The 27,307-nt window shown below is 42.6% G+C and overlaps 2 protein-coding genes across 3 annotated transcripts in view; one reads left to right on the top strand and one right to left on the bottom strand.

Annotated features, from left to right (window-relative positions):
- The window catches only part of plcg2 (phospholipase C, gamma 2), a 42,971-nt gene extending 34,972 nt beyond the window's left edge, over positions 1–7,999 (top strand). For both annotated transcript variants that reach the window (XM_061244892.1, XM_061244894.1), the window contains exons 27-33: positions 283–486; positions 1,904–2,049; positions 3,038–3,152; positions 3,614–3,781; positions 4,251–4,339; positions 6,085–6,281; positions 7,640–7,999. In XM_061244892.1, coding sequence (XP_061100876.1) covers positions 283–486; positions 1,904–2,049; positions 3,038–3,152; positions 3,614–3,781; positions 4,251–4,339; positions 6,085–6,281; positions 7,640–7,682 — 962 coding nt within the window. In that variant the 3' untranslated portion in view covers positions 7,683–7,999. The remainder of the gene's footprint in view (positions 1–282; positions 487–1,903; positions 2,050–3,037; positions 3,153–3,613; positions 3,782–4,250; positions 4,340–6,084; positions 6,282–7,639) is intronic.
- Positions 8,000–10,748: 2,749 nt separating this feature from the next.
- Positions 10,749–27,307, bottom strand: part of cmip (c-Maf inducing protein) — a 40,790-nt gene continuing 24,231 nt past the window's right edge. Inside the window, exons 7-21 of the mRNA XM_061245417.1 lie at positions 26,027–26,107; positions 25,801–25,904; positions 25,376–25,480; positions 24,058–24,477; positions 21,034–21,099; positions 19,797–19,823; positions 19,264–19,312; positions 18,528–18,635; positions 18,184–18,300; positions 17,744–17,884; positions 16,111–16,158; positions 15,370–15,516; positions 14,473–14,578; positions 14,122–14,192; positions 10,749–13,459 (exon numbers count right to left, since the gene is read on the bottom strand). Coding sequence (XP_061101401.1) covers positions 13,406–13,459; positions 14,122–14,192; positions 14,473–14,578; positions 15,370–15,516; positions 16,111–16,158; positions 17,744–17,884; positions 18,184–18,300; positions 18,528–18,635; positions 19,264–19,312; positions 19,797–19,823; positions 21,034–21,099; positions 24,058–24,477; positions 25,376–25,480; positions 25,801–25,904; positions 26,027–26,107 — 1,644 coding nt within the window. The 3' untranslated portion in view covers positions 10,749–13,405. The remainder of the gene's footprint in view (positions 13,460–14,121; positions 14,193–14,472; positions 14,579–15,369; positions 15,517–16,110; positions 16,159–17,743; positions 17,885–18,183; positions 18,301–18,527; positions 18,636–19,263; positions 19,313–19,796; positions 19,824–21,033; positions 21,100–24,057; positions 24,478–25,375; positions 25,481–25,800; positions 25,905–26,026; positions 26,108–27,307) is intronic.

Below are 27,307 nucleotides of genomic sequence, written 5' to 3'. Positions count from 1 at the left end.
ACCCCTGAACCACACTCAACGCCCTGAACCACACTCAACACCCTAAACCACCCTCAACACCCTGAACCACACTCAACACCCTAAACCACACTCAACACCCTAAACCATAATGTGTCACATTTATCACTGATTTTTACACCCGCATATTCATGCACCATGGCAATAACACACACACGTGCACACACAGACATGCGCATACACAGAAACACACACACGCACGCACATGCGTTTACACACAAACCGAATGCACACGTTTTTGATTGGTCTATTGCCTTCTCTCAGACACCTACACCTACAAGGAAATCCGCTCCTTCGTAGAGAACAAGGCACCAATGAGGGTAAGGGCGAAGGAGTTCCTCAAATACAACAACAAGGCCTTGAGCAGAGTGTACCCCAAGGGCCAGCGTGTGGACTCCTCCAATTACGACCCTTACCCGCTCTGGCTCTGTGGCTCCCACATGGTGGCGCTCAACTTCCAAACTGGCGGTAAGTCTCACCCTGGTGGAAATTACAGCAAATAAGTCAAAGATAGAGTCTAGTTGGAACCACACTGCAAAAACCAAAAAATAAGTAAATCTCAACAAATATTTTAGTACTTGTATTGAGACTTCAAATCTTATTTTTTTACAAAATAAGACAAAATATTTCCAAGGAGGTAAGACTAATTTGATAGTTTTACTCGAGAGTTACCAATGGGATAAGAACATTTCACTTGTCAAGTCAACTGTAACTTAACCCAAGCTAATATTTGCCACTTGAGAGAAAATATATTGAGTCTTATTACAAGACTAAAAACACTTGTAAAGACATTTCTCCAGTGCAGCTTCTGCTCCAGCTGGATGGTTTGCAAAAAAAAGGAATATTAATCTGTTCAAAGAAATGGCAGTGTCGACATTTTTCTCTTCACACTCTCTTCAAACTGTATAAACTGAAGATTTTTCAAGATTTAACTTCACTTTAAATGACTGAACTAATATTTAGTTGCATAATCATTGTTTTTGATAACTGCTGCGCATCTGCTTTGCATCAAGTCAACCAACTTCTGGCACCTAGAAACAGGTATTTCAGCCCAGGATGAACACATTCCACATTTCCTGTGAATTTTTGGGTTTTGCTTCAGAAACTGCATTTTTTATGTCACTCCACAAGTTTTCAATGAGGTTGAGTTTGGGGGATTGAGGTCGGGGGATTTCTTACTATTGACCGTAGTGAAAAACATCCCCATACCATGATTTTTGCGCCACCATGCTTCACTGTCTTTACAGTGTACTGTGGCTTGAATTCCATACCTGGGGGGTCGTGTGACGTACTGTCAACGACCACTAGCCCCGAAAAGAAGAATTTTGCTCTCAGCAGGCCACAGAATGTTACGCCATTTCTCTTTGGGCCAAACAATGTGTTCCTTGGCAAATTTCTTCCGATTCTGCACATGCCCTTTTTTCAACAATGGTGCTTTACGGGACACTCCCCTTTCAGTGAATGTTTCAATTACTCAGAACAAGCAGCATGCATGTCATGACAGTTGGGTCTGTTGTTTTTTTATTATTACACTACTACATCTTCAAGTAAAGTATTTGCCATGCAGAAATATCATTACTACTAATAACAGTGGTTCATCAGGTTACTGATGTTGTACTGCTATTTTCTTGAACACCATTTTACGTGTGTGTGTATGGGCACTGTGTGAATTATGTAGTTGTGAGAGGTATGTACCTTATGTGTGGTGCCTTGTGTGTGTATTGAGTTTGCACATTTGCCTGTGTGTGTGCGTGTGTGTATGTGTATGAGAGAGAGACTTGAGGTATTGTGTGAAATTGTATTGCTGTGAGAGCTAGTTGTGGGGTATCTCTGGGTGTGCAGCTGTGTGTGCATGTTCATTTTGTGTGTGTTTCTGTCTCCTCAGATAAGTGCATGCAGCTCAACAGCGCCCTCTTCTCTCTGAATGGACAGACTGGGTACGTGCTCCAGCCAGAGCTGATGCGCTCAGACGGTTATGACCCATACCCAATGCCAGACAAGAAGAAGGTCAAATACACCGTCACAGTTCGAGTAAGGCCCCGCCTACCCTTCCTCTTACCCCCCTACAGACCATGCCAAGTCACTGGCCCCACCCACTCACAAACATAAGGGTCAAGTTCAGCCCCAACAAAATGTAGGAAAATGTTTAATGGAAATGGTGGTGCGTTGTCCATCCTGTTGCAAACCGTGGGCGGACTGACTGACATAGGTACGGTTTGCTACCGTGGCGTATAAGAAGGCCATTCTGTCGGTTCTCCAACCTTTAAAGCGCACGCCTACAAAACATTGCACACCATTGGGAGGAAACGTATCATTCATCTCGGAAACCGTAGCAAAACATATTCAGATTGAACATGAGTTACGGTATCTCCCAAGGTAAACTTCCCTGGAGAGATGAGGTGAAGTTTGGGTCTCAGTTGAAATGACCTCTGCCCTCACTCTCTCCCACTCGCTAATGGCAAATGTGTGCTCCTGTTTTATTGGTATGTGCCTCACATCCACCCAAGAGAAGTATATGAGGGTGGAGCCAAATCTGGATTGGGGAGCAGTCCTGCACTTGCACCGTTAGTTACTTGGTTATCCCAAGTTCTTATTTTATACTGTAATTTCTCAATTTAACTATATTCTTAGTATGGTTCATTTGTAGAGTTATTGAACTCTACTGAGTAGTCTGTTGCTATTGTATTGTATTGCATCTCTGTGTTGCATTTATATTCCATAAAACGAATACAAATTTGTGACCTTGGAATTATAATGTGCGTTCTGAGTGGTTTTGAGATATTGAGCTTCAAAGATTACAAAGTGAATGGGCTCTAAGCAGATACAACCTTTTAAATGTAGCATTTTATCATACTTTTAAACATATTTTTTGTGTAAAACTTCACACATATATTTAGTGCCCTATAAACAACATATGGATGACAGCAACTAATTTTTATCAAAAATGTAAGCTAGAACCTGATAATTCTAAGGTCTCAAGTAATTGAGTGTAAGACTGGCTGTCTGGCGCCCCCTGTAGGTGATTGCAGCCAGGCACCTGCCCAAGACGGGCCGAAGTATTGTTAGCCCCTTTGTGGAGATAGAGCTGTGTGGATACAGCGCGGAGGACAGCAAGTTCAAGACCATCGTCCGACGTGAGGAAGGGGGTGGGGGTAGCACACTGCTTTCCTTGTGCTGTCATTTATTCGTCATGTTCATGGGTGTCTGTGGTACACTCCTGTCTCACTCCTCTCCTTTTGTGTGTGTGTATGTATGTATGTATGTATGTGTGTGTGTGTGTGTGTGTGTGTCCATGCATGCATCTGTGGTACGTACACTTGTGTCTTACTCTTGCTTCCTGTGTGTTTGCATGCATGCGTGTGCAAGCGTGTGTGTGTGTGTGAGTGTCCATGAGCACTTGTCTCACTCCTGTTTCATGTGTGTGTGCGTGTGCGTGTGTCCATACATGCATGTGTGTGGTACACTGGTGTCTCACTCTTGTTTCCTGCGTGTTTGCGAGTGTGTCTGTGTGTGTGTGTCCGTGCGCGGGTGTCCATGCATGCATGTGTGTGTGGTACACTCTTGTCTCACTCCAGTTTCCTGTGTGTGCTCTCAGATGATAATGGGCTGAATCCAGTGTGGCCAGCACCTCCAGAGCCGGTCGAGTTCATGGTATATGAGCCAGAGTTGACCTTCCTGCGTTTCGTAGTCAATGAGGAGGACATGTTCTCTGATCCAAACTTCCTAGCCCAGGCAACCTTCCCTTTCAAAGGCATCCGGTCAGGTGAGTGATGCAGCCAAGCATGCACGCACGCACACACATACACACACACACACACACACACACACACACGTACACACACGCACACACACGCATACACACACACACACACACTTGCACACACACACGCACACACACACACACACACACACACACACACACACACACACTCACATACACACATGCACACACACACATACACACACAGGCACACACACAGCAAACAGGAGTGAGACACGAGTGCGCATGGACACACGCACACACGCTTACATTCACCCAAAAAAACAGACACACTTGGGATTCGGGATTCACCACCAGGGATTTTCGGCCACATCAACAGATCTCACACTGGGCCGCACAACCCCAGAGAATCCTATGTTCTAATATTTTTTGAGGGGCCCTGTCAGTCAGTCAATGGAAACCACCCCCCGCCCCCCTCCCACTTACTTATCACCCCCTCCTCTTTTCCCAGGTTATCGGTCAGTTCCACTGAAGAACGGTTTCAGTGAGAATATTGAGCTTGCATCCCTTCTGGTCTACATTGATGTGGAAGCGGTGGAGGTAGGTTGGAGTGGCACAGTGATCTGAGGGCATATCTCTGAATCAGACTGCCCATCAAAGCAGACCAAAACTGTTGCAGTAGATGAGACAAAAGAATGGCCAGTTTTTAATAATAAAATCTTATACTGTTACTAAGTACACTACACAGTCAAGATCAGAAGAATGTAAACAAATTAAATGACTGAAAGAGTTAAAGTTCGAGTTTTTGAGCAGACCTGTCTTGTCTTTTGACACTGGTCTCAGGAGACCACAGCAGCTGGTATTTCACAAGAACAAAATGTATGAGGGATTTGCTAACTGTGTGGTCATATGGATGATGTGGTTCCAGATCTTTAGACAGAATGTAATATTTGGGAAAGGGAACTCAAAACACAGTTTTTAAATGATCATTTCATTTGTGTAATGAAAAAAGTTAACAAACACCCAAATCACCCCTGTGGAATTGTAGCCCTCTTCTTTGCATAACTGATTTAATTCAGACAAATTGCTTGGCTTTCGAGCATGAACTGGTCATTTTAGGTCTTGCTACTGCATTTGGTTCAATTTAGGACTTTGACTGGGAAAAACATTAATTTTGTTTCATTCCAGCCATTCAGATTTGGACTTGGCTTTATGTTTTGGATCGTTATCTTGCTTTATAACCCAATTATACTTCAGCTTTAGCTCACAGACACATGACTGGACATTTTCCTTAAGAACTGTCTGTTACAGAGCAGAATTCATGGTTCCATTTGGAGATAATGGCACTCATTATGGTTCGGTGGAGTCCCAGAGCCTTAGATATGTCCTTGGAGTGGTCCAGTCACCTGAACTTGAACCCAGTAGAGATGCTGTTGGGTTTGGTTGCTATTATTTATTATTATGGCTAAGCTCAGTGATGTTTAAAGGCTTTACATTACATATATATTTTTGCATTTTTTCTTTCATTAAATAAATGAAATAGTAATTTTAAAATGTGTTTTACTTACTCAAGTTTCCTTTGTCTAATAGTAAGTTTTGTCTGAAGATCTGTAAGGAATATGCAGTAAAGGAGGAAATCAGAAACGGCTGAAATCCAGTTTCACAGCATTGTACATGCTGTGTACAACCTATGCACAACTTCGCAGTAATAATAGTCACAATAGTCATATATTACTTTTTGGCATCTATATATTCTGCCACTTCGTGCCGTCTGGCGGCTCCCCCTCGCCACACCTGCACTTCACGCTCACGACTGCTGTCTGTCCTGGTCCCACGGTGGTGGAATGACCTCCCGGTGGATGTCAGAACGGCAGAGTCTCTGACCTCCTTCAAGCGCAGACTGAAGACCCATCTCTTCAGGCTACACCTTTCCCTCCCCAACTCACAATCACCGTGATTAGCCTTAGACCGAAATGGCACTTATGTATAGATATTGTTACTTGTATAGGTATTGTTGTTTTTATTGGCTGTTGTATTGTTGTATTCTAGCTGCCAACTGTGGTATGCTAGTTTGAAAGTTGATTGTACCCTTCAAGGGTTCTGAATTTCTGTATGTTTACACTAGGACTCGGAACTGTACTGTCCTCTCAGGTCCACTTTGCACTTGTTCTTGTGTTTGATGCGCTTTGTTGTACGTCGCTCTGGATAAGAGCGTCTGCTAAATGCCATGTAATGTAATGTAATAATGTAGCATATGTTAAAAGGGACTAGTATCTCAGTGGGTTGGAGTGTGGATAATGATGTGGCATGTGGCAATGATGTCATTGTCTCTGTGATCCACTCAGAAAGCAGAGGAGGAGCTGTATTCATCATTCAACCAACTGCGAAGGAGACAGGCGGAGCTGAGCAATGAGCTGTTCCTGTACGACAGCCACAGCGGCCTGCAACGCTGTACCCAGCCGCAACGCCGTGACGACCTAATGCAAGAGTTCAGCTCTAACGAGAGCCAGCTGCATAAGATCCAGGACACCTGCAGACAGAAGTGAGTGTGCTGCATGTGGAGGCACGGGGCAGGGTCACTTTACGTTTTAACTCCTTCATTTCACCATGGAGGAATTCCCCAGAAAATAATTATCCCAGAACAATCTTGAAATACAAACTAAGTAATAGTAATAATTAGTAGTAATACATATTTTTCTTCTTATTATTATTATTAATAGTAGTAGTAGTAGAAGTAGTGGGAATAGTAATAGTATTATTATTAGAGCGACGAGCCATGACGGCTGGGTTTTTTGCATTCATTCCTTTTTTCACAGTGCAATTTTCAATCACTGTGGTAACAGGATATGCCGTTTGAAAGCGTTGAAACTCACGGTTCTATCTGTATAACCACTTTTAAGATGTCATTGCTTTAGCAATAACAGTTCCTTATTTTGTAACATGTGGGTGGAAAAACAAGCATTGGGGGGTTCCTGTCTCTGCACATCGAAATCCACATAGTACAGGAAATAAGGTAATGTCAGTGTCCTTTTTACAGCAAGGGTCCAGCGAACCAAATGCATGATAGAAAAAAAAAATCTCCAAAAAAACTTGTAGAAACGTCGATAGAATGTCCATTGTGTACTTAAAATTTGTCTGGAGGAATTATCATGGTTAGCTGTTTCGCCATTGCATACCTCTATAAAAGTACTTGAACATAAGAATGCTATTATCTATGTAGGCTCTCTGGAACACGACTAGCCCACGTATGAGCTTTTCTGACCAGTATGGGCAATGCAGTTGCAGAGAAAATGTGTTAACCCCCATCCATGTGTAAGAAAATAAAGTATAATTAGGACCCAAAAGAACCATTATGGGGATGTTATGGAAGTGACTGAAAAGCATTTTAGCTAATGACATTACGTTTCCAATGGTGTATAGTTTATTAGGCCTGCGTAAAACGAAACAGTGTTTTTTCACCTGCATAACGAACATGTAGCATTTTCAATAAGCACACTGAGACTGTCGCGCTTTGCTAAAAAACAGTTCTTGAGATTTTATACCAAAAAGGGTTGCAACAAAACATTTATTTTGCGATGCCTACGTCTACATAGAGGACTTGAATGGGTGAAGAAAAACAGTGAAAAAAGGTGTTTTCTTCACCTATTTTCAGTGCATTTAATGGTGAGTAGCATTATAGACACTGTAGCACCACAGTGTGGCCTAATGCCAGGGATACGCCTCCAGGTTTACCTTTTGCTTGCAACAATATTTATTATTATTATTATTACTATTATTATTGTTATTGTTATTATTATTATTATATTATTATTATTATTGTCAGTATTATAATAAAATAATCAAATCTTTATAGACCGCAGTCTTGTCAATTCTCATATTTCTGTCTGTTTGTATTTGCAGGATGAAGGATAAGAAGATCAACAACAGCACGTTTTACTCGTGAACCAGGCTCCCTCACTCGTGTTCTGTCTCCCTCTCTGGACCCCTCACTTTCCCTCCTCCCTTCTCTGCTCTTGAATATTGTGCATTCCTAGTGCATATGATGCCGTTCTACTCTACTGCAAACCTGCCCCCATTTTATATGTTAAAGTAAACAATGTTAAATGAAGATCCAGTGAAGCGATATGCACCTTTGTATACATGCCAAAGATCACTTTGCAGTCACTTTTTGGACTTTGCTTCAGTTTGTGTGAACTTATTTGACCCCGTTTTTGTTATTTTAAATAAATATATTACTTTTTGTCTCTTTCTCCATTAGAATTTGTTGTCCTGTCTCATCACTGTAGTAAGTGCATCTCCTTTGTGTTCTGCCAGCTGCCTCTACTTTAAACTGCTGTTCACTGGCTGAGCTGCATAGGCATCATATGAAGAGGATATGTCCACATTATTCAATATATAGTTACATGTAGGTAATCGGTCAGTCAATAATGGTTGTTTTTTCATAACACCAGTTGAATGTACACTTTATAGCGGTGTTTCATAGGTGATCAAAGTGCAACAGTGGTCATTGTTGCTCAAGTAATTCAGGTGTCACTTCCACAACATGCAGGAAGGCGAGTGGTTGGTTTAGGCAAGTACCACGTTGCTACTAGCTTGCAACCAGCTTGCTACCATTTTTAAATTCCGAACAAATTATCACAAAATTGGCTGAAGTTAACACTATACAGATTTGCCTGTCACAACGATTATCGCTCTAATCGCTATTTCTGTCACTTAGGCTATGTAAGTAGCAAGTTATTTATTGATGCTCCACCAAAAGTACGCAAAACAGTTGATAACATTTCCAAATCTACGGTACCAGTAGTGCCTTTTGGCACTCGATCCAGCGGAGCGGAGTTTCAGCCAAATCTACTCGCACACGTATGCGGGTTGTGCTTAACATATGCTCTTCTCCAATCTTCATGGTGCAAGGCTGAGACCGCGTATGAATAATTAATTGGCTCCGAATGAAGTTGTTCAACGCTTGTTTCAGTCTGATCATATTTTTCCTTAAACCTATTAAAACAATGCAGATTTGGCTCTCCCAAATTATTAGTGTTAGTGGCTGTGTCCACACATTCACCAGTTAGTAGCCCATTGCTTCAACCTAGTCTCTAATTTGATCAATTCAATTATGTTGTCTCTTTAAGTAATTGTTTGCAATATAGCATAATGAGCAGAACACAGATATTTCTTACGTGAAGTGGTTTAGGAGGGTTAATAAACCCTCTAGAATATTTTAGGAAGAAGCATTGAGAAAATACATAAAGAATAAAACTTGCTTGGAAAGAAAACCGTCATACTAAGGATTGTGAGTGGGAACCACTGGATTAGGGTATGTAGAATTTTCTTTTTTTTTAAATCTAATAATTTTATCTGGTTGTTTTGAGTTTTTCATATTGAAGGAACAAGTGCATCTCTGTCTCGACCTGAAGGTGGGTAATTTCAGGACCAGGTGACAGAGGAGACTGTTGCAATTAGTGCAGTGAGCCTAATTCTGCCCCGCTTGAATTTGTTGGGGATTTTCAATATAGACCATTAATACAGAATTAAGCAAATAGCGTCTCTATTGGTTGTTTATCCCATATAGTGTACCCGAGTTTACTGAGTGGACTCCATGCTTCACACCCATCTGGAGCAATAGGCAAGATCATACTGTCAAAAACCATGCACCAAATTCTAATGGGAATGACTGAATAATTGCACTTATGTTAATTTTATCTTCTGGGCTAAATCATGAAGTAAGTTTCTTCTTCCAAACAGAAACACAAACATTTAGTCGTAGAAAGGCGCTTTTTTACAACCTTTACTTCCTCTTTACTACCTCCAGCATTACAGCCATGATTTCTGCACCCACAGCAGCCCGATTCCATACAGATTGTAGGAAAAGTCATGGGAAGAGGAGAATATTGCATTTACTGTATTGGAGTAATTTTAATATTAAAGACACACTGAACAGAAGTTAGAGCAGCACTAGCTTCTGCGATGTGAGGATGTGTGGCTCTGGGGGTAAGAATATGCGCCACTGCATGACATTGATAGGAGGGAAACCAAAAATTTACATTAATTGAATCTAAGTACACAATGATGGCGAATCTTGTAAAATCTTGTTTTCCAGGAAGTTGATGGAAAAAAACGTCGGTGTGAAAATACACAAGTATTAAAATGTTACTATGTTTTTGGAATATATACTTTAAGACATGTTCGTATGGTCATTAGGAATTGACTAAATTAAGCTGAGTGATGCAACCACCTGTATGTAACATATACGGTGTAAATACACAAGTTATATCAGTATATAGCCTACCCATTGGAGAAGGCAAGGAAAGGAATCAAGGACTGAGGAATCGAGAAAACGTGAAATGGCAATGTCCTTCAACCTTCACATGTTTGTTTGAAGCCACGTCAATTACAGGCTTGGCAGATAAGGAGGGGTAGAACCACAGGTTAATCATTCAAACATTGGAACACGCATTCCACAAACTTCACTTGTGTTTCCTTGCTCAAGAATTCTTCAGAATTCTTCCTAGCACCTGATTCTTAGGTCCTTCATGAACTATTTAACTGGTTGAAATGTCTTTAAAGATGGCGAACTTCAAACGATTTCTCAGTCAGTCAAGGAACGAGGAGACCAATAAGGAAAAAATAACTGACTTGAATGAGCCATAGGTCTGGTATTCACCTGAAATTAGAAGTGGCTGGTGACCTCTCTGATCAATTGTAGTGCTTATGCAACAAAAACATTCAAACCAATAATGGTCAGCAATTTTTTTTGTGAGTTTGGGGGTTATGTAGAGTGGTCGCAGTGATTTAATCAAAAGATGTCCTTAGTGTTGACTTACAAAAAAAAAAAACAAGCATTTCCTAATTTCTTTACATAAAATTTTGTGGAGAAAAGATGAAATGTCAGTTTTTAGAAAGTCAAAGTGAAGGACGAAATGTCATTGAATTCAAGCCATTACTTGCGACAGTAAAACCAGGGAAGGAGGGACAATCGTTTCAGTCAAATAATGTCAGCAGGACACAGGCATGAAACATATTGACAGACCATTTATTTCTCTTGAAATTATTTTTCACATCGCATATTTTTCTCTCTTCTTCCCTCCATCGCCTCGTTGTGTTCATTCTGTCTTTTTCCCGACAATGGCAGTCATAGAACAAAGGCGGCAACAGCTGCCGGGAGAGACGCGACCCATGTCTTCGCTGACAATCTTTACAAAATTTGTCTGTTGTTTTTTTTTTTTTTTTTGCGCACACACACAGCTTTGCTCAGCGGGGCTGACAGGGAGGGGGGGGGGGGCTGGTGGGGAGGCCACGGGCCCACACGATAAGACACAAGTCCACCCAGTGACACTTCGGGTAACAGAAAAGCCAAAGTCAGAGAAGAATTCTCACTAATTCACTCTGATAAGGGGGAGTGGACAGACAGAACACAGAGGGACTAGATGAAGGAGATCCACAGGTTAGATACAGACCACAGTTCGGCAAACAGACCAAAAACATGTTTCCGTTATAGCTATTGAAATGAAAAAAATGAAAAAAAACCTCTCAACATCCTCCCTTATGTTGGCTGTCGAGCAAACCTTGGTTGAAGTGTTTTTTGTTTTTTTATGCAGAGGAACTAAACGCCCACCAACATACGCACCCCTATGTCTGCTAGTGTGGTCAAACGGCATGGTAAATATGTGCGGTGTAAATCACCAACGACAGCAGGGTTCCAGAAAAGAGACCTTGCTTAGGAAACAGTATATGTCCACTGGGTGTGGGTACGTGTATTTGTACACAAAACAGTAATGAATTTATCTGGCTCTGGTGTGTTGGTGTAATACCTACACAATGTCAATGTTACAGACGATCAGCTTCTCCAATCATAGGGCAATATAATCTAGAACACGTGTACTTCATTACACACATGCACGCACACACATACTTGCATGGACGTACAGTGTCACCCCAAACAGTCTCTGTCCTAACATAAGAAGCGGCACCTGCAGGTGCCATCGGACTCTGCACTTGACAGCAATATTATAAAATTAAAACATAACAGAAGCAGATGTACATGCAAAAGCACAAGCAACAAACTGACTGAAATGATCAAATCAAACGGTTAAAACATAAGGTTAAAAGATTGATCAGCAAAAGCACAGTAACAGTTGAAATGTAATTACAGTGCTGATGCTGAGGAAAACACCCACGCGTACACACGCACAGACTTGTGCGTATGCATACAAACACACACCCTGAATATGAAGGCAACAGCTGTCCCCTGTAGAAGGGGAAAGGGAGAATATATACATTTATATTTATACATTTATATACACATGATGTATGTATATAAAAAGCGTATACAATAAATGAAAAATAAGTTTGGTCTCGACTGATTGCAGAGGGAGCGTTTTCCTCCTCTTTCCTCTGTTCCACAGACCTTCCTTTTTCCTTGTTAATCACTGGACAGCCAATCGGAGAAACGACTAAATTGGCCAATCAAAAAAGAAATGCACATTGAAATGATGACGCAATGCTTGTTTCCACAGACAGTAACCAGAGCAGAGAGAAAGAGAGACAGAGAGATACAGAGAGAGAGACAGAGAGAAAGAGAGAGAGAAAGAAAGAGAAAGAAAGACAGAGAGACAGAGAGTGAGACAAATGCAGAAATAAAAGGTAGTACCAGACCACCTCTTACATAACCCTTCTTTTAAATACGGGGGGAGACTTATGTACATTGGAAATAAAACTGTTTTTAGAAAGAAAAATAATAATCCTTTCAAATGTATGTTAGGCGACTGGGCAGAACACCCGACTTAAGATGAAAAAGGTCAAAAGGAGAATATATATTCTATATATAAACACACAGTATATGAAAGCAGAGATGTCTGGAAAAATATGTTCATTCAAGTCAATAAAAATAGATGGGAGACAGTGGGAGAGTGAGTGGGGGAGACAGACACAGTATTTTACTGTGGTTTCATATGCCTGGAGTGGAACTTTATCCACCAGACAACCTGACCGAATAAGACTGGCGTCCAGGTCAGGGGGAAAAAAACTCAGAACTTAACAAGCGTTAAATTCTCACCACCAGATGCAATTCTCGACTCGCCATGGTTCAAACTGAACGTCATTGTACCGGCACTCGCCTGTGGCTTTTCCAGGCTTGCCGGTCACGATGGTCCTCACACCACGAGAACCCTAACAAATTAAATAAGAGTGGTTTTCCGACCAAAGCTTCCTGAACGGGAAAAGCGGAGGAAGCAGATTCCCCTGTCTGCCGCTTTGTTCCATGTGAACTCCATGGAGCTCTGGGAGGGCCTCTGGTCAAAGGTCAGAGGTTGTGGACAAAGAAGGGGCCAACCACTCACAAAAACCCAAACTTTTACTTGACACATCTCACTGCAGAGACGCCTTTTAGGCGATGCCACAAGAAAGACAGTCCTGGTCCCTGATATCACAGGGTGGAAATGATGTCATAAGGTCCTGCTTTTGGGGACGACATCATAAGGTCCTGGGGTGATAAAGATTTGTGTGGTCGTGATGATGTCACAGGGTCCTGTTGTTAGGATGACATCATAAGGTCCTGGTGCCAGGTATGATGTCAGTCTATCCTGCGATGGGGATGATGTCATAAGGTCCTGATTTGTTTCGGATGATGTCAGAGGGTCCTAGCATGGTGATAATGTCACGGGTGTGCGATCACCAGGCCTCTGTGTAACGGACGTCCACTTCCTTCAGGTTGGGCAGCTTAGCCTGTGGGGGTGTGGGGAGACGGAAATGGACCCATAAGCAAGAGTAAAATGGAAGGAAAAATGTATAGAAAAGGTTTAAGAAAATTAAACTTGGAGAAAAGAGGGAATGAAAATGATAGAAAGAGAAGTGACCACTCTAATACATAAACATACTGCCTAGTTGTTTAAACAGTCTGCAGCACAGAACGCCTTCTGACTTTTATAGTGAGTTAAAGCATCAAATTGAAAGCGTTTATATACAGAACAAAAAAGAATCCCCACCTAGCTATTACATGCTATTAAGGCTATTTTCTTAAGCTGAAATTAAGCTAACATTCTTTTTATTGTTATTTATCCTCAAAAACACAAGGAATCCTTCTCGACAATTTGGTATTGGTCTTGGCCATTCGCATTTACATTATGATAATTATGACATAATGTTATGTAACATCATGGCAAATCACTATTTACACCAAACAGCAGTGCTTCTGTGCAGTGGGGCTGCCAATCAGAAATTAATTCATGCCGGTATCCATACAGAACAGAGAAAAACAGATTAAAAACTCCATACGGTACATTAAGCTTGGAAATGCAGAAGTGATAAGCATACGTCTTAGTTTCAATGCAGCGATGGGAATCGGAAAGACGGAGTAACAGAAGGGAGAGGAGCTTAGAAAGACCCACCTTGAGGTCCTCGTAGGCATCCACAGAGAGTTTGGTGCTGTTCATGTTCAGACTGCACAGGCTTTTCATAGCTGCGAGGGACAAGCACACGCACACACACGGTTACTACAGGAGCACGCACACACACAGTTACTACAGGCACACATACAGTACGGCAATCACACACCATCACCTTGTTTCTGTATGTCAACACTGTGTGTCAGGACTGTATTAAATTGATGTTATAGCATGTTGTGGATGGCAGCTATGTTGCCTGTCCTCACCTGTGTATGCCTAAGTGTGGCGCACATCTGTGTGTGTGTGTGTGTGTGTGTGTCTGTGGACTGTGTATCATGATTTATCTGTTCTTACAGCTGAGAGCCAGCAGACCGGCATCAGTGACGGGCGTCTCACACAGGTTCAACACCTGCAGACACGCCAGATGTTCCGACAGCAACCGTAACCCTGCGTCACCAAACTGGAGGGAGAGAGAGATGGAGAGGAAGAGAGAGGGGGAGGGAGGGAGAAAGACAGGGATGGAGTGAAATTCTGTCAGTAATGCGTTATTTTCCTGGGTACGCATTCAGTAGAATGTTAATCTGAAGGTTTGGCAGGCAGCACTTCTTTCTGTACTGGCTCTCGCAGAAAGCTTTCACACTCCCGGCAAGACGGACACTGCCGCCTTAGTGAGAGCTTTTCATCTTCAGCTAGCCCATAATAACACAGCACCTCACACACTTCAAAGCGGGGACCTCTAGTCCTGTAGGCTGCAAGTGTCCCCCTATTCTCTTTAGACAGGAAATGGAATTGGTTGCTGATTGAAAGGAAACCACGAAACCTGAAGAAACTATGGCCCTCCAGGGCTGGAGTTAAAGGTTCCATATTGTGGAAAACAACATTTCCCTTGCTATGTGGAGTTGTAGGTGCTGTAAGAAACACTGACAGTCAGAAAACACAGACACCAAAGAAATCCACAAAACTGTGCATTTAAACGAGTCGTTTGGACTTCTGTAACTTTATGACGTCAGCCACACAGAGGTTCAGCGATATCAATGAGCCTTAACACGGTCACTAAAACAGCCTGTTCTTGGTAAAGCTCATGAGAGGTCCTGGAGACTGGACACTAAAACTGGACAGAGATTATCTTTGGTGCACAAATATCAGGACCTAAAATAAAGCACTGGAAAGGTGTACAATATGGGACAGAGTGACCCTCAAGTACGGGAGTTAAAGCTATACCGACACTGGTGTACTGTGCTGTATTCCTACCTGGGTGGACCACAGGTTGAGCTGCTTGAGTGAGGGGAGTTTGATGAGCTGTTCGGCACAGGCGCTGGTGACGTTGGTGAAGGCCAGGCTGAGGTTCTCCAGGTTCCCAAAGGAACCGGAGCTCAGGAGCCGAGCCAGGTCCGCATCCTGGAGGGAGAGAGGGAGGGAGGGAGAGAGCGAGAGGGAGGGAGAGAGAGGTGAAAAGGGAGTGAGAGGAGGGGAGAGTGCGTGTATTACAGTAATGGTCCACACTCCTGGTCCTGGAGAGCCACCGAGTCTGCTGGTTTTTGTTTTTCGCCTTAATATCAGCAACCAATTCAGACCCAAGAAACCAGGTGAGGTGAGTTAACTGTGTAATTAACTGCTTTAATTGATGAATTAAGTTCAAAAGTCAGTATGCCCTGCGGCTCTCCAGGACCAGGAGTGAGGACCACTGTACTAGAGGAACAGACCAAATATGTAATTGTTTTGAATTCATATACTTCTCTATGCTCTACTGAGCTTGTCTGGTGTATTGGGACCTACGAAATATTCTCAAAAGGTGCAAACCCTGCCTTCTGGTCCCCTTGGTTGGCTCAATTACCCCAGGCAAGGTCAATCTAGCACAGAATAGTATTTGAATTATGTCCTGGCTGGTAAGCACATTATAGTCCTAGTATAGTTGAATAGTATAGTGAAGGGGGGACCCTTTTTGCACCAGATTTGCAGAGAAAAGTGAAAACTGAAAGCCGAGGCACTCACTGTGGATTTGGAGGGAAGTGTGAGCCGAGTCGGACCCCCCTTTCTTTGCTGTGAGAGAGAGGGAGAGGGAGAGAGTAAGGTTGTGTCCAAAACAGACTGCTAACTACTGCTAAATAGGTGCTGTCTACCAAACATACTGCCACTTATATTAGTATGCGATGGGCTCCTAAATGCAGACTGGGTACACTGGATGAGAAAGGTGTCAAGTAGGCAATTTTATCTCAGAGTAGGGTACTTAAAATGCCAGGTTATATACGTATTTCCATGGTTTAGGCTTTTTATTGGTTTAGGCTTTTTATTATTTTAAGGGCGGTCATGACACTTCCGCCATACCGTTGGAAAGAAAGTATGGGGAATATATCAGACAGCCTGTAATTTGTTTGGTAGACAGTACATACACTATTTTGAGGACACAGTAGTTTTAAGCACAGTCACACTCAGCAAAACCCTGGAAATGAATGACTTCCTCATGCAGTGTACTCAATTTGTGTATGCAATAGTAGGCAAGTAAGCGGTTTCAGACAGGGCCTAGGAACCAAGTAACTCCACACTCAACCAGCAGGTGGCAACAGTATGCTGTGAAATGCGCCGCCACCGTCTGAAAAATGCACAGTATTAATGAATCTTTGATTTGATTTAATTCTGCATGAGGAAAAAGTTGATAGAATATATCATTAAATGTTTTTGCTTGAATTTGGATATACCTTTAGTCTGTGTGTTTCTGAAGGTGAATGAATGTGCTGGTATGTGAGCGTGTATCTTTGTGTGTAGATTATATACTGTAAATTACTGGTCCAGAAGTTGGTTGTGTTGAGAAGAGATATTGGTGTATTGACTATGTGCTGTGTTCCTGTAATTGTTGAGATTGTATGGTTGTGGAAATATGTGGTTCTGTGGTTGTGTAAATGTGTGGTTGTGTTGTGTAAATGTGTGGCTGTGTTGTTGTGTAAATGTGTGTTTGTGTTGTTGTGTAAATGTGTGTTTGTGAGGTTGGGTAAATGTGTGTTTGTGTTGTTGTGTAAATGTGTGTTTGTGTTGTTGTGTAAATGTGTGTTGTGTTGTTGTGTAAACGTGTGTTTGTGTAAACGTGTGGTTGTGTTGTTGTGTAAATGTGTGTTTGTGTAAATGTGTGGCTGTGTTGTGTAAATGTGCGTTTGTGTAAATGTGCGTTTGTGTTGTTGTGTAAACGTGTGTTGGTGTAAATGTGTGGTTGTGTTGTTGTGTAAATGTGTGGTTGTGTTGTGTAAACGTGTGTTTGTGTAAATGTATGGTTGTGTTGTTGTGTAAATGTGTGTTTGTGTTGTTGTGTAAATGTGTGTTGGTGAGGTTGGGTAAATGTGTGTTTGTGTTGTGTAAATGTGTGTTTGTGTTGTTGTGTAAATGTGTGTTGTGTTGTTGTGTAAATGTGTGTTTGTGTTGTTGTGTAAACGTGTGTTTGTGTAAACGTGTGTTTGTGTAAATGTGTGGCTGTGTTGTGTAAATGTGTGTTTGTGTAAATGTGTGTTTGTGTTGTTGTTTAAACGTGTGTTGGTGTAAATGTGTGGTTGTGTTGTTGTGTAAATGTGTGGTTGTGTTGTTGTGTAAACGTGTGTTTGTGTAAATGTGTGGTTGTGTTGTTGTGTGTGTCTCTCACCAGCTCCCGCAGCTCTCTCTGTCGGTCACACAGCTGCTCGTACATGCTGAAGCCGGCCTGCGTGCTCTCCAGAGTGGAGATGATCTGCAGCTGCGTATCGTCATTCTCTATGATGTTATATTCCAGCATCAGGCACAGGATCTGTAACACACAACACAACACTCAGGTACAACACAGCACAACACTCAGGTACAACACAGCACAACACTCAGGTACAATACAACACAACACACAGGTACAACACAACCCAACACACAGGTACAACACAACCCAACACACAGGTACAACACAGCACAACACACAGGTACAACACAGCTAGAGACACAGGTACAACACAACACATTGCTACAACACAACAGAACACCCAGGTACAACATAGCAGAAAACACAGGTACAACACAACAAGACAAGAGGCTAAAAGCACACACACACACACACACCTCCACCATGGTCTGGTTTGCCCGCAGTGCCAGCAGCATGCAGGGTCCCAGCTTGTTCTCAGCCAGAGAGAGGAGGAACTTCTTGGTCTTGTAGCAGGAGCCCATCAGTATGTGCACCTGGTGAGAAGAATTTTAGAGAATTTTGAAGGACTGCCTTACAGCCTAGAGACTAAAATCTGTTCCTCAAAGACATTTTATACCTTAACTTTATTTTCTACCTGATAGTTTTCACATTAGACAGATGGCCTCTTAAACCTGCATTGCTAGTCCAGTACTGTAACAGTAATGATATCATTTGGGGGGCAGGAGTAGAGTCACTTTGATGGAATGATTTACGGTCATACCATACTGGCGAAGAGCTCTCCATCATCATCGCAGGCCACGCCCCCTGGACTGTAAAGCTGGAACCAGCCGTCCTTTCCAGAGCGAACACTGAGGAGACAGGAGTGTACCTGCAACACACACAAAAACAAACACACCTGAGTTTGAGTTATATATACACACACACACACCTGAGTTATACACAAAAACAACCAAGCCTGTGTTACAAACAAAAAGTTAAGCACACAGACCTGATTTATACACAGACACACACACACCTGAGTTATATATACACACAAGCCTGAGTTACAAAGACACAAGTTAAACACACACACACACACACACACACACACACACACACACACACACACACACACACACACACGAGTCTGGGTTATATACACACACCTGAGTCATTTCTACACATAAGCCTAGAAACACAAACACACAAGTTAGGCACACAGACCTGATTTATACAGACACACACACACACCTGAGTTATACATACACACACCTGAGTTATGCACACAAACACCTGAGTTATTTCTACACATGAGCCTGAGTTACAAACAAGTTAAACACACAGACCTGAGTTATACACACGTTAAACACACACACCTGAGTTATATACAAACACATACTTTGCCTGCTGCAAACGTGTGAAATATACACAAATGCAATCATATATGGACACATGCACACATATACACACACACCAAGATGACAAAGTGTACCAGCAACATATTCTCACAGACTCACCTCTTGCCTGGGGTCTTCTGCAAACCTCTGAATGACATACTTCAGCTCCCTGCAAAGGAAAAGCATAACACATCACTTCTGACAACTTCACACCATTCCTGACCAAACTGGGCCTAAACTCTATTCTATCATACTTCCACTTGATAATAGCATAACTAATCTTCATTGTAATCGCCATACTATTAATAATGGAAAAATCATCATTCGAGATCAGAATCTTTTCCAACACCACTCATGAATGCTCATGAAGTGAGAAAGCCACAGCCTCTTCATTTGGGACAGGAAGTACTGCACAAACATGATCTTGCAAGTTAGGTAGCATCTCGACTCCCTTTCAGCAGGGAGAGACTAGGGCTGTGTTCGAAACCACATACTACCCATACTACTTATACCACATTTTGGACAGATTTTCTTTTCAATTTAGTTTCTTTTAAAACTTTGCCAAGTTTGCGGTTTCAAACCCAGCCTACCTTTACCTCTGAAAGCTGCAGCTAACTCATACAAAGTCACCTGAAAATTGTGAAAACACTTACTTTGTGAATTTGCCATGTGCAAGGGCCCTGTGACAGGAGAGAGAGTAGTGAAAGATTAGTATAAATGACCCACACATACACTTAGTGAGCACTTTATTAGGTAGACCTGTACACCAGCTTGTTAATGCAAATATTTCATCTGAAAACGAAGAAAACTAAAAAAAACTAAAAACATCCAGTGAGCAGCAGTTCTGCAGGCAAAAACGTGTAGTTAATGAGAGGTCAGAGGAGAAGGGCCAGACTGGTCAAAGCTGACAGGAAGGTGACAGTATTGCAAATAACTACACATTACAACAGTGGTATGCAGAAGAGCATCTCTGAACGCACACATCAAACCTCTAAGTGAATAGGCTAATAAATACCTATTAAAGTGCTCGGTGAGTGTAGATACAAACACATATCAACACATACATTTAAGCATTCATGCAGACCTTTAAGGCTTGCATTCGATAGAGATTGCATTTATAGAGCGCTTCTCTCACACTCAAAGCACTTCACAGTGATAAGTGATAAGCCTGAGACAGTGAGAGACAATATTTATCTATTATCATTGTTGTTTTATTTGTTAACTGTTCACTTAATTGTTCATGTTTTACTTTTCCTGTCAATAAAGCACGCTGAATTGAATTGATAAGTTGGAACTTGCATGAAGCACCACCAATGCGTAGCACCCACCTGGCAGCCATTTTGTGGCAGAACACTCAGCACAGAGGGACAGAACTGCATATGGAAGCCAGTGTTTACAGAGCAGCTGATCGCAGCGGCTGCTCTGGGTGCGCTGGGAGCAGCGACTGCGTGTTGTTGTCATTCAGAATTAACCTGGCTGCGCAGGTGAGCTCCGGCCGTGACATAAGCAGGCCACCTAATGAGTCCCACGGCCAGAGAGCCAATTACAGCCACCCCCAAGGAGCATTCGCCCCACCCCCTATTCCCACCTGCAGGACTCCTGCCTATCAGCACCCACGTCAGTGGGACCGCCCGACTCCCTCTCCGCGGCCACCCCCTGAGACCACCCTGGTAAAAACTGCTCCTGCCTCCCCGGGACCACCCTCTGTGGAGGAACACCTTGAAACCGCTGATTAGAGCCAATTAAAAGGTGTCACAAAAACAAGGCCGCTTCTGGCCCCTCCCCCTCACCCAGGAGGCCGAGACGGACAGGGGGGAAGTGGGAAGGGCCAGACTGGGGGGACGGAGAGAAGGGAAAAGCGGTGAATGGGAAATGGAAGAGGTGACTCACTCTTTGGGGAAAGGGATTGGCTGCAGTAGACTTGCCAATGCTGGTCTCCAGTCATCATAGTCAGACCTAGACAGAGAGAAAAACATTATCAGTATTACTGCTGTCATTCCAATTGTTATTATGAGACATTATATGTATTTATCAGCAGCTCTTATGCAGAGCAATGTGAGCACACAGTGCATCCACTCGAGGTGCCAGACTGTTCCACATTTCCAGAGCAGCTCATATATACAGTGCAATTCGTAAGTATTTTGACAGTGCACATTTTTTTGTTGTTTTCACTCCATAACTTGAAAAAAAACGATCACTATGCATTTAAAGTGCAGAATGATATTCTTTTTTATACACAGTCTCGCAAATTTTAGGGACTAAAAGTAACAAATGAACACAAACTGAAATAAAGTGATGTTTTATATCAACTGTTTGGTGGAGTACAGAGTGAAAATAACAAAAAATGTGTCCAAATACTTATGGACTGCACTGTATTAAAGTTAAAGTCATTAAAGTTATTATTAATTATTGTTTACTATTAGAGATCCTTTATTACCCTTGAAAGAAAATGAACTTTGCATACTGAATTAGCTCAAAAACAGAAAATGTACAGCACAACAACTAACAACTACAAATGATTCTTTGCTGATATCATTTTTGGCAATTGTATTTTTTTATTATAATTTTTTACATTCATAATACCCCCCTACCCCTTTCATTGTTCTTGTTTTTCATGGCACCATTTTCCTCATTTATGTAATTTGACAAAAATCATGTTATGGTTACTGTGCCCAAAAAAAACAGATTTGAATTTGGATTTGAAGTGGAGACTGAAAGCCGCTTCAGCACTGCAGTACTGTGTGGACGTTGTCAATGTGACGGACATTCCTAACAAATGCAACGCAAAGCATTTTGTTCATGTCCACGTTGGTAAAGTGTAGAATAGTATCTAATATTTATCATCCATGTTACACATTTGATTTTAAAAAAATATTTAACTGAGCTGATCATATGTAGTCATAGAAACAAAAATAATTATAAAACCTGACCTTGCCATAAAATGGCAAGCACTGACCCCAAAAAATTGGACTGATTAAAAAAATGTATTCGGTCATCACCGCCCTCCTCCACCCCCAAAACCACATAAGGAATATCTAATTCCTAAGAACCGTGCATGACGTAAATATCTATTCCCAAGAATTCAACACACGCACACACACACCAGATTGTGAATTTTATATGCCCAGCCTTATTCTCAGTAGAATAGAGATGGCCTCCATGTCATTTACCAGAACTTCCGTCAGAGTCTGAAAAAGGTCATCTGACTGATGATGTCATTGGGACCGAACCGCCTCTACTTATCGTTAATGCGACTAGTCCTTTGAATTTGATACTGTGTGGTGGCAACAGGACGGATGTTTGTGAGTCACACTGGATCACACGGTTTTCAGTCTTGTTTTGGTTTCACCCTGACTAAACTTTCTCAGTAACGGGGCACAGGGGAGGCATCTGAGTGACATCATCGATTGGGCTGGGGTACATTTTCCTTGCTGCGAGCAACGAGTGATGCAGTAACAATGAGATAAAGTTCTTTAAGGACAATTTCTCTATGCTATTTTAGCTTTAAAAACAAAAGGCTTAATAATGAAGAATAGAATCAGGCAGATGATTATTACTAATGTAATTAAATCTGGAGGTTATTTTAAGACCATCCATTGGTATTTGTGGGGGCTCTAGTACATGGCTTTAATGCGCAGTAATTGCTCTGCTATTAGCCACCATATAGTCTAAAGGCGCTTGATGTGTGGCTGTTGAGGCATTTTGTGAAACCAAATCAACTTGCAGTGAGAGCAGCGACTTGAAACCTTGAACATTATTAGAAAACCAACCCTAGACCCCTGTGCTTGGTTTTCTAAACATCTTCTTCCAGTCCACAGTCTCTGGTTGAGACATTTAGAATAAAAAAATCAGTACATTTAAACCATAGGGATAATAACCACACCGGTGAAAGACATTTGGTATTTGCACTGTAACTATCAATAGAACAAAACTGATGGTAATTAAGGGATACGTTCTGGCTATTCTTCCAGGACCCTTATTGAAAATAGCCAGAAAGTACACACCATCACTTTTGGAATTGTTCTATTGGTTGATATCAATAAACTCTGTGGAGCAGTTGAGTACAACAGCATCCTGACCATCTTGTTCCCACAGTATTATTCCTGTGATGAATCAGGAAATACTGACTTTCAAACGCTAAATGTCTCAACCGGAGGCAGCTGACCCGATTATGGCATAAGTACACAATCTTTAGTTATACTCATGTTTTTCTACTAGCCATACTAAACTTTGGTTTGAAAGTGACCTGACAGATGTCTGAAATATAAAAAAGCAACACAAGTGATTTTCATTTCCTGTTTACTGATTGACCCTGAAGAAGGCTCAACAGCTGAAACACATCTGTGTTTTTAACACTTGCCAATGCAAATAAAGGATTTGTTGCCTTGGATTCCCTTTTTTGAAATTATGACCTATTGCAATGTCCTGCAAAGATAGGAACCAATTTCCAGAATAATTTATTAGCATGTAAGCATTTTGTAGAGAATGTTCATCAGTGCAGGCCAGTTTAAAGTTTGGCGATGGATTATCACTGCCACCAGTGATTATCACATTTTATGGTCGGTCACAACGACTTTTCGTTTATACTAGAACGATGGATGATTTGATGTCATCGCTACCATCGTTGTGCCAAGTGCTGAGACAAAACTGTATTGAACCTGCTGGCTCAATCGTCATGACAACCTTATTATAGAACGTCAGGCAAGCGTCATCAACTAGCTTCCATGTCTTTAGCAAGCAACGACTCCACTTTGGTGATGCGTTCCGACTTTATGCTATTCATGAAGCGACAGCGTTCAAAATCAAAGTCGAAGTGGAGCGATAAAGGACCGTTGGTGGCGGCCTCACAATAACCCGGCCCTTTAATCAGGGACACCAGGCCCGAGCGGGGGCGGAGGGGGAGGGGGAGCTTACAGCATCTTGAGGATGAGGGCGAAGCAGCCGAGCACTCGGTCGGCCTGCGCGGGCAGCTGGATGGACAGGGAGCTGAGTGCAGGGCTGACCAGCAGGCAGTCGATGAGGTTGGGCTCACTGTCGCCCCCCGCTGGGCCCTTCAGCTTGCTGTGGGCCACGCTGTTGCTGCTGTTGTTGTTGCGCTCCAGCTCCACCAGGATCTGGCTGGAGTTGACGATGGAGGGAGCCGGGGAGAGGGGAAGCGAGGGGGCCGGGGAGAGGGGCAGGGAGGGCGGCGGGGAGAGGGACAGGGAGGGCGGTGTGGCGGGAGGGGGCGTGGGCGGGTCCGGGCGGAGGAGACGCAGGGGCATGGGGGGCTTCCTGTCGCCCTGCTGCTGGCAGCCGTTCCGGATCTCCTTCAGGCTGGGGGAGTTGTCTCGGCTGAAAATACACACAGATGTACAGAGCAGGCCGTAAGTATTTGGAGTGACACATTTTGGACGCTGTACCTTGACTCCTCTAGTCCCCAAATCTATTGTCACTTGTTCTCACCTCAATCTTTAGTCCACTGTTTTTGTGTAGTGTTTCGTACTTTAATCTAGGACTCTTGAATTAGTATTTTTACTGTAGTTCTTGACTGTATTACTTACAGTCATGGCCTTTCTACCATGTACTAGACTTATGTTCATGGCTGTACTTATGTTCAGCCGATCTTTTGTGAACTGTACCTTACCCGACCCATTCTGTAGTTATGGACAGCACTGTACATGTAAATAATCTGAATGTATACTATAATTGCGGAGATGAAGAAGCAATATGAATTACACAAAATAATAAAGACTGGAGCTGCCTTGCTGTGTGGAGCTTTATCTGAAATGTGTATTTACAAGAGGTCATAGGGTCTAGAACTTCTACATAATTGGTCATCGTAGGTAGTTCTGGGGTGGACCCTGAAAACCACGCAGGTATACCCTGAAAACCTCTACTTGGGGGAAGGTATACCTGCCATACTATACCTGCTATCTTAATATGTAGTGTATCCTGAATATGTGCTCACTATACAGCAGATGAGGTTACATTGTGATATTGGGAAGCCAGAACACAAAGTGCAGTACAGAACACAAAGTGCAGGACACCAGTGTGATATATGTTCACACTGAGTACATTATCACAGATTAAGTGAGCGAGGGAAAGAGAGAGATGAGACAGATAGAGTGAGGGAGCAAGATTTGGGATTGGAGAGAGCTGGGTAATGTCTTCATAGACACTGAAAATGGAGGTCCTCCTGGGTCTTAGGGCGCGGAGTGATGATGTAATGATGACATCAGCAGAGACTGACCTGTTGATGAACTCCTCGTAGCAGGAGTATATGGCAGCCAGACACACTGCCACCAGGTTCGGGAGGACGCGGGGGTGGGGGCACTGTCCCGTTGGGCCGTGCATGCTGAAACAGAGACACAGGTCACGCACAGTTCACTCAGGGCTAATAGTTATTTATCGGATGCTTTTATACAAAGTGACTTAGTTGATTAGACTAAACAGGGGACATTCGCCCCAGGAGCAACGTGGCGTTGAAGGTTATAAATCCAATAAATACCTAATAAAGTGCTCACTGAGTGTACATGGTGTGTGTAAGCGAATGTGTTCATGTGTGTATGCGAGTGTGTTCATGTGTGTGTGTGTGTGTGTGTGTGTGTGTGTGTGCGTGTGTATGCGAGTGTGTTCTGCCTGTGCGCGTTCAGTAACCACCTGCAAGTCACTCACCTGTGTACAAACTTTTTCACCACCTCCATTCCAGCATTGAGCTCATTGAGAGCCAAAATGTACTCCTGAGTGAAGAGGCGGAGCCGAGGGCACTTCCCAAAATCCTGAGGGGGAGAGAGAAAGGGAAAGAGTGGGGGGGGGGGGGGTAAAGAGATGGAGTCAGCACCACAGCGCACGGAGGCCAGGGCTAAACATGGCACGTTGACACGCATAGCAGTACACTCACCATGTTGTGTTTGAGGATTCTCTGGACCACAGGTGTGAACACTTCGATCACGACCATCGACCGTGGCCGCTCCCGGCAGTGCTGCAGAGACACACGGGGCATGAGACCCATTACCATCACGCATCTCGTATCATCTCGTATCATCTCATGACCGCATTTCATACCATAGGGTAGAACAGTGGCCTTACATGATGAGCCACACTGTAGTACCAGTAATGTAATATTCTTTATTAGTCTAGACTTCATTAGTGATTACTCATTCTCAATGTATCTTTTCCTCTTTTATATTCCTAGTACATGCATAACATTAAGGACATAAATCTGCAGCTTGGCCAGTCTTGTGATGCTTGTTGAAAATTTCCATTACAAGACTTGAGACGTCAGCTTCAGCTCATTATAGGAAATATTTTTATCTTTTCAAGGGCATTTTTATGGTCTCCCTTGACATATTTTCCACAGCTATTTTTGGCATTTTGGGGACACTAATTCTCAGAACGTACCATGCAAACAGAATGGGTTGTACAGTAGCAGCAGTTGCCAGCAACATTCAAATTTTCTAACTGCCATCCACTACAACCTCAACGATACTGTACTACATGTGTATCGTTACTGCTGTCTATACTATGCTATCTGTATAAACAGTATAGAGAACATATAGAAAACTCATGTTAACATTTATGAAAATACTTCAGATTTAGACTTAAAAAGGTTAATTCATAACATTTCTTACAGCAATATCTATCATCAAACTCCATTCAGAGGGCCAAATGACTTATGGCATAGCATATCATGAATATCAGAGCTAGGCCAATTAGAAAGATGGAAATCGCCATTTCCCCGCAGTTGCAGTTATGCAGTTATGCAGTTGTGCATTTTTTTAACTTCAATTTCGGAGTGAAATGAAGCTCGCAGTTTGCACTTGAGATTACAGATCACTCTTGGCACCATTTTACATGGCGGTATGGTGATGCAATGCTCGGTGATGAAGAGCAGATGCACGGGCTGGGTTTCATTATTCTTATGGCTATCAGGCCACGGTCAAGCTTTCCTATGAAAAAATAACACCGCCCCCCCCCCCCCCCCCCTTCAGTTTTTGAGGAATAATAAGAGCATCAAACTCTTCAGTTAACACTCCCAGCTGCTTTGCTGCATTATAGATTTGTTCAAAAACCAGTAGTTTGTCAAATAGAAAATATATTTAGCTTCAGGTGATATCGGTGGTTGAAAAACTATTTTCGGCCACAGCCTGGAAAGTTCTGTATTTTCCGTTTGCTGCTAGCC

Source organism: Conger conger, chromosome 6 (assembly GCF_963514075.1).
Source record: "Conger conger chromosome 6, fConCon1.1, whole genome shotgun sequence".
In the NCBI taxonomy this organism is placed as follows: Eukaryota; Metazoa; Chordata; class Actinopteri; order Anguilliformes; family Congridae; genus Conger; species Conger conger.
The sequence above is the reverse complement of the archived record's forward strand: the minus strand, read 5'-3'. Positions and strand labels throughout refer to the sequence as shown.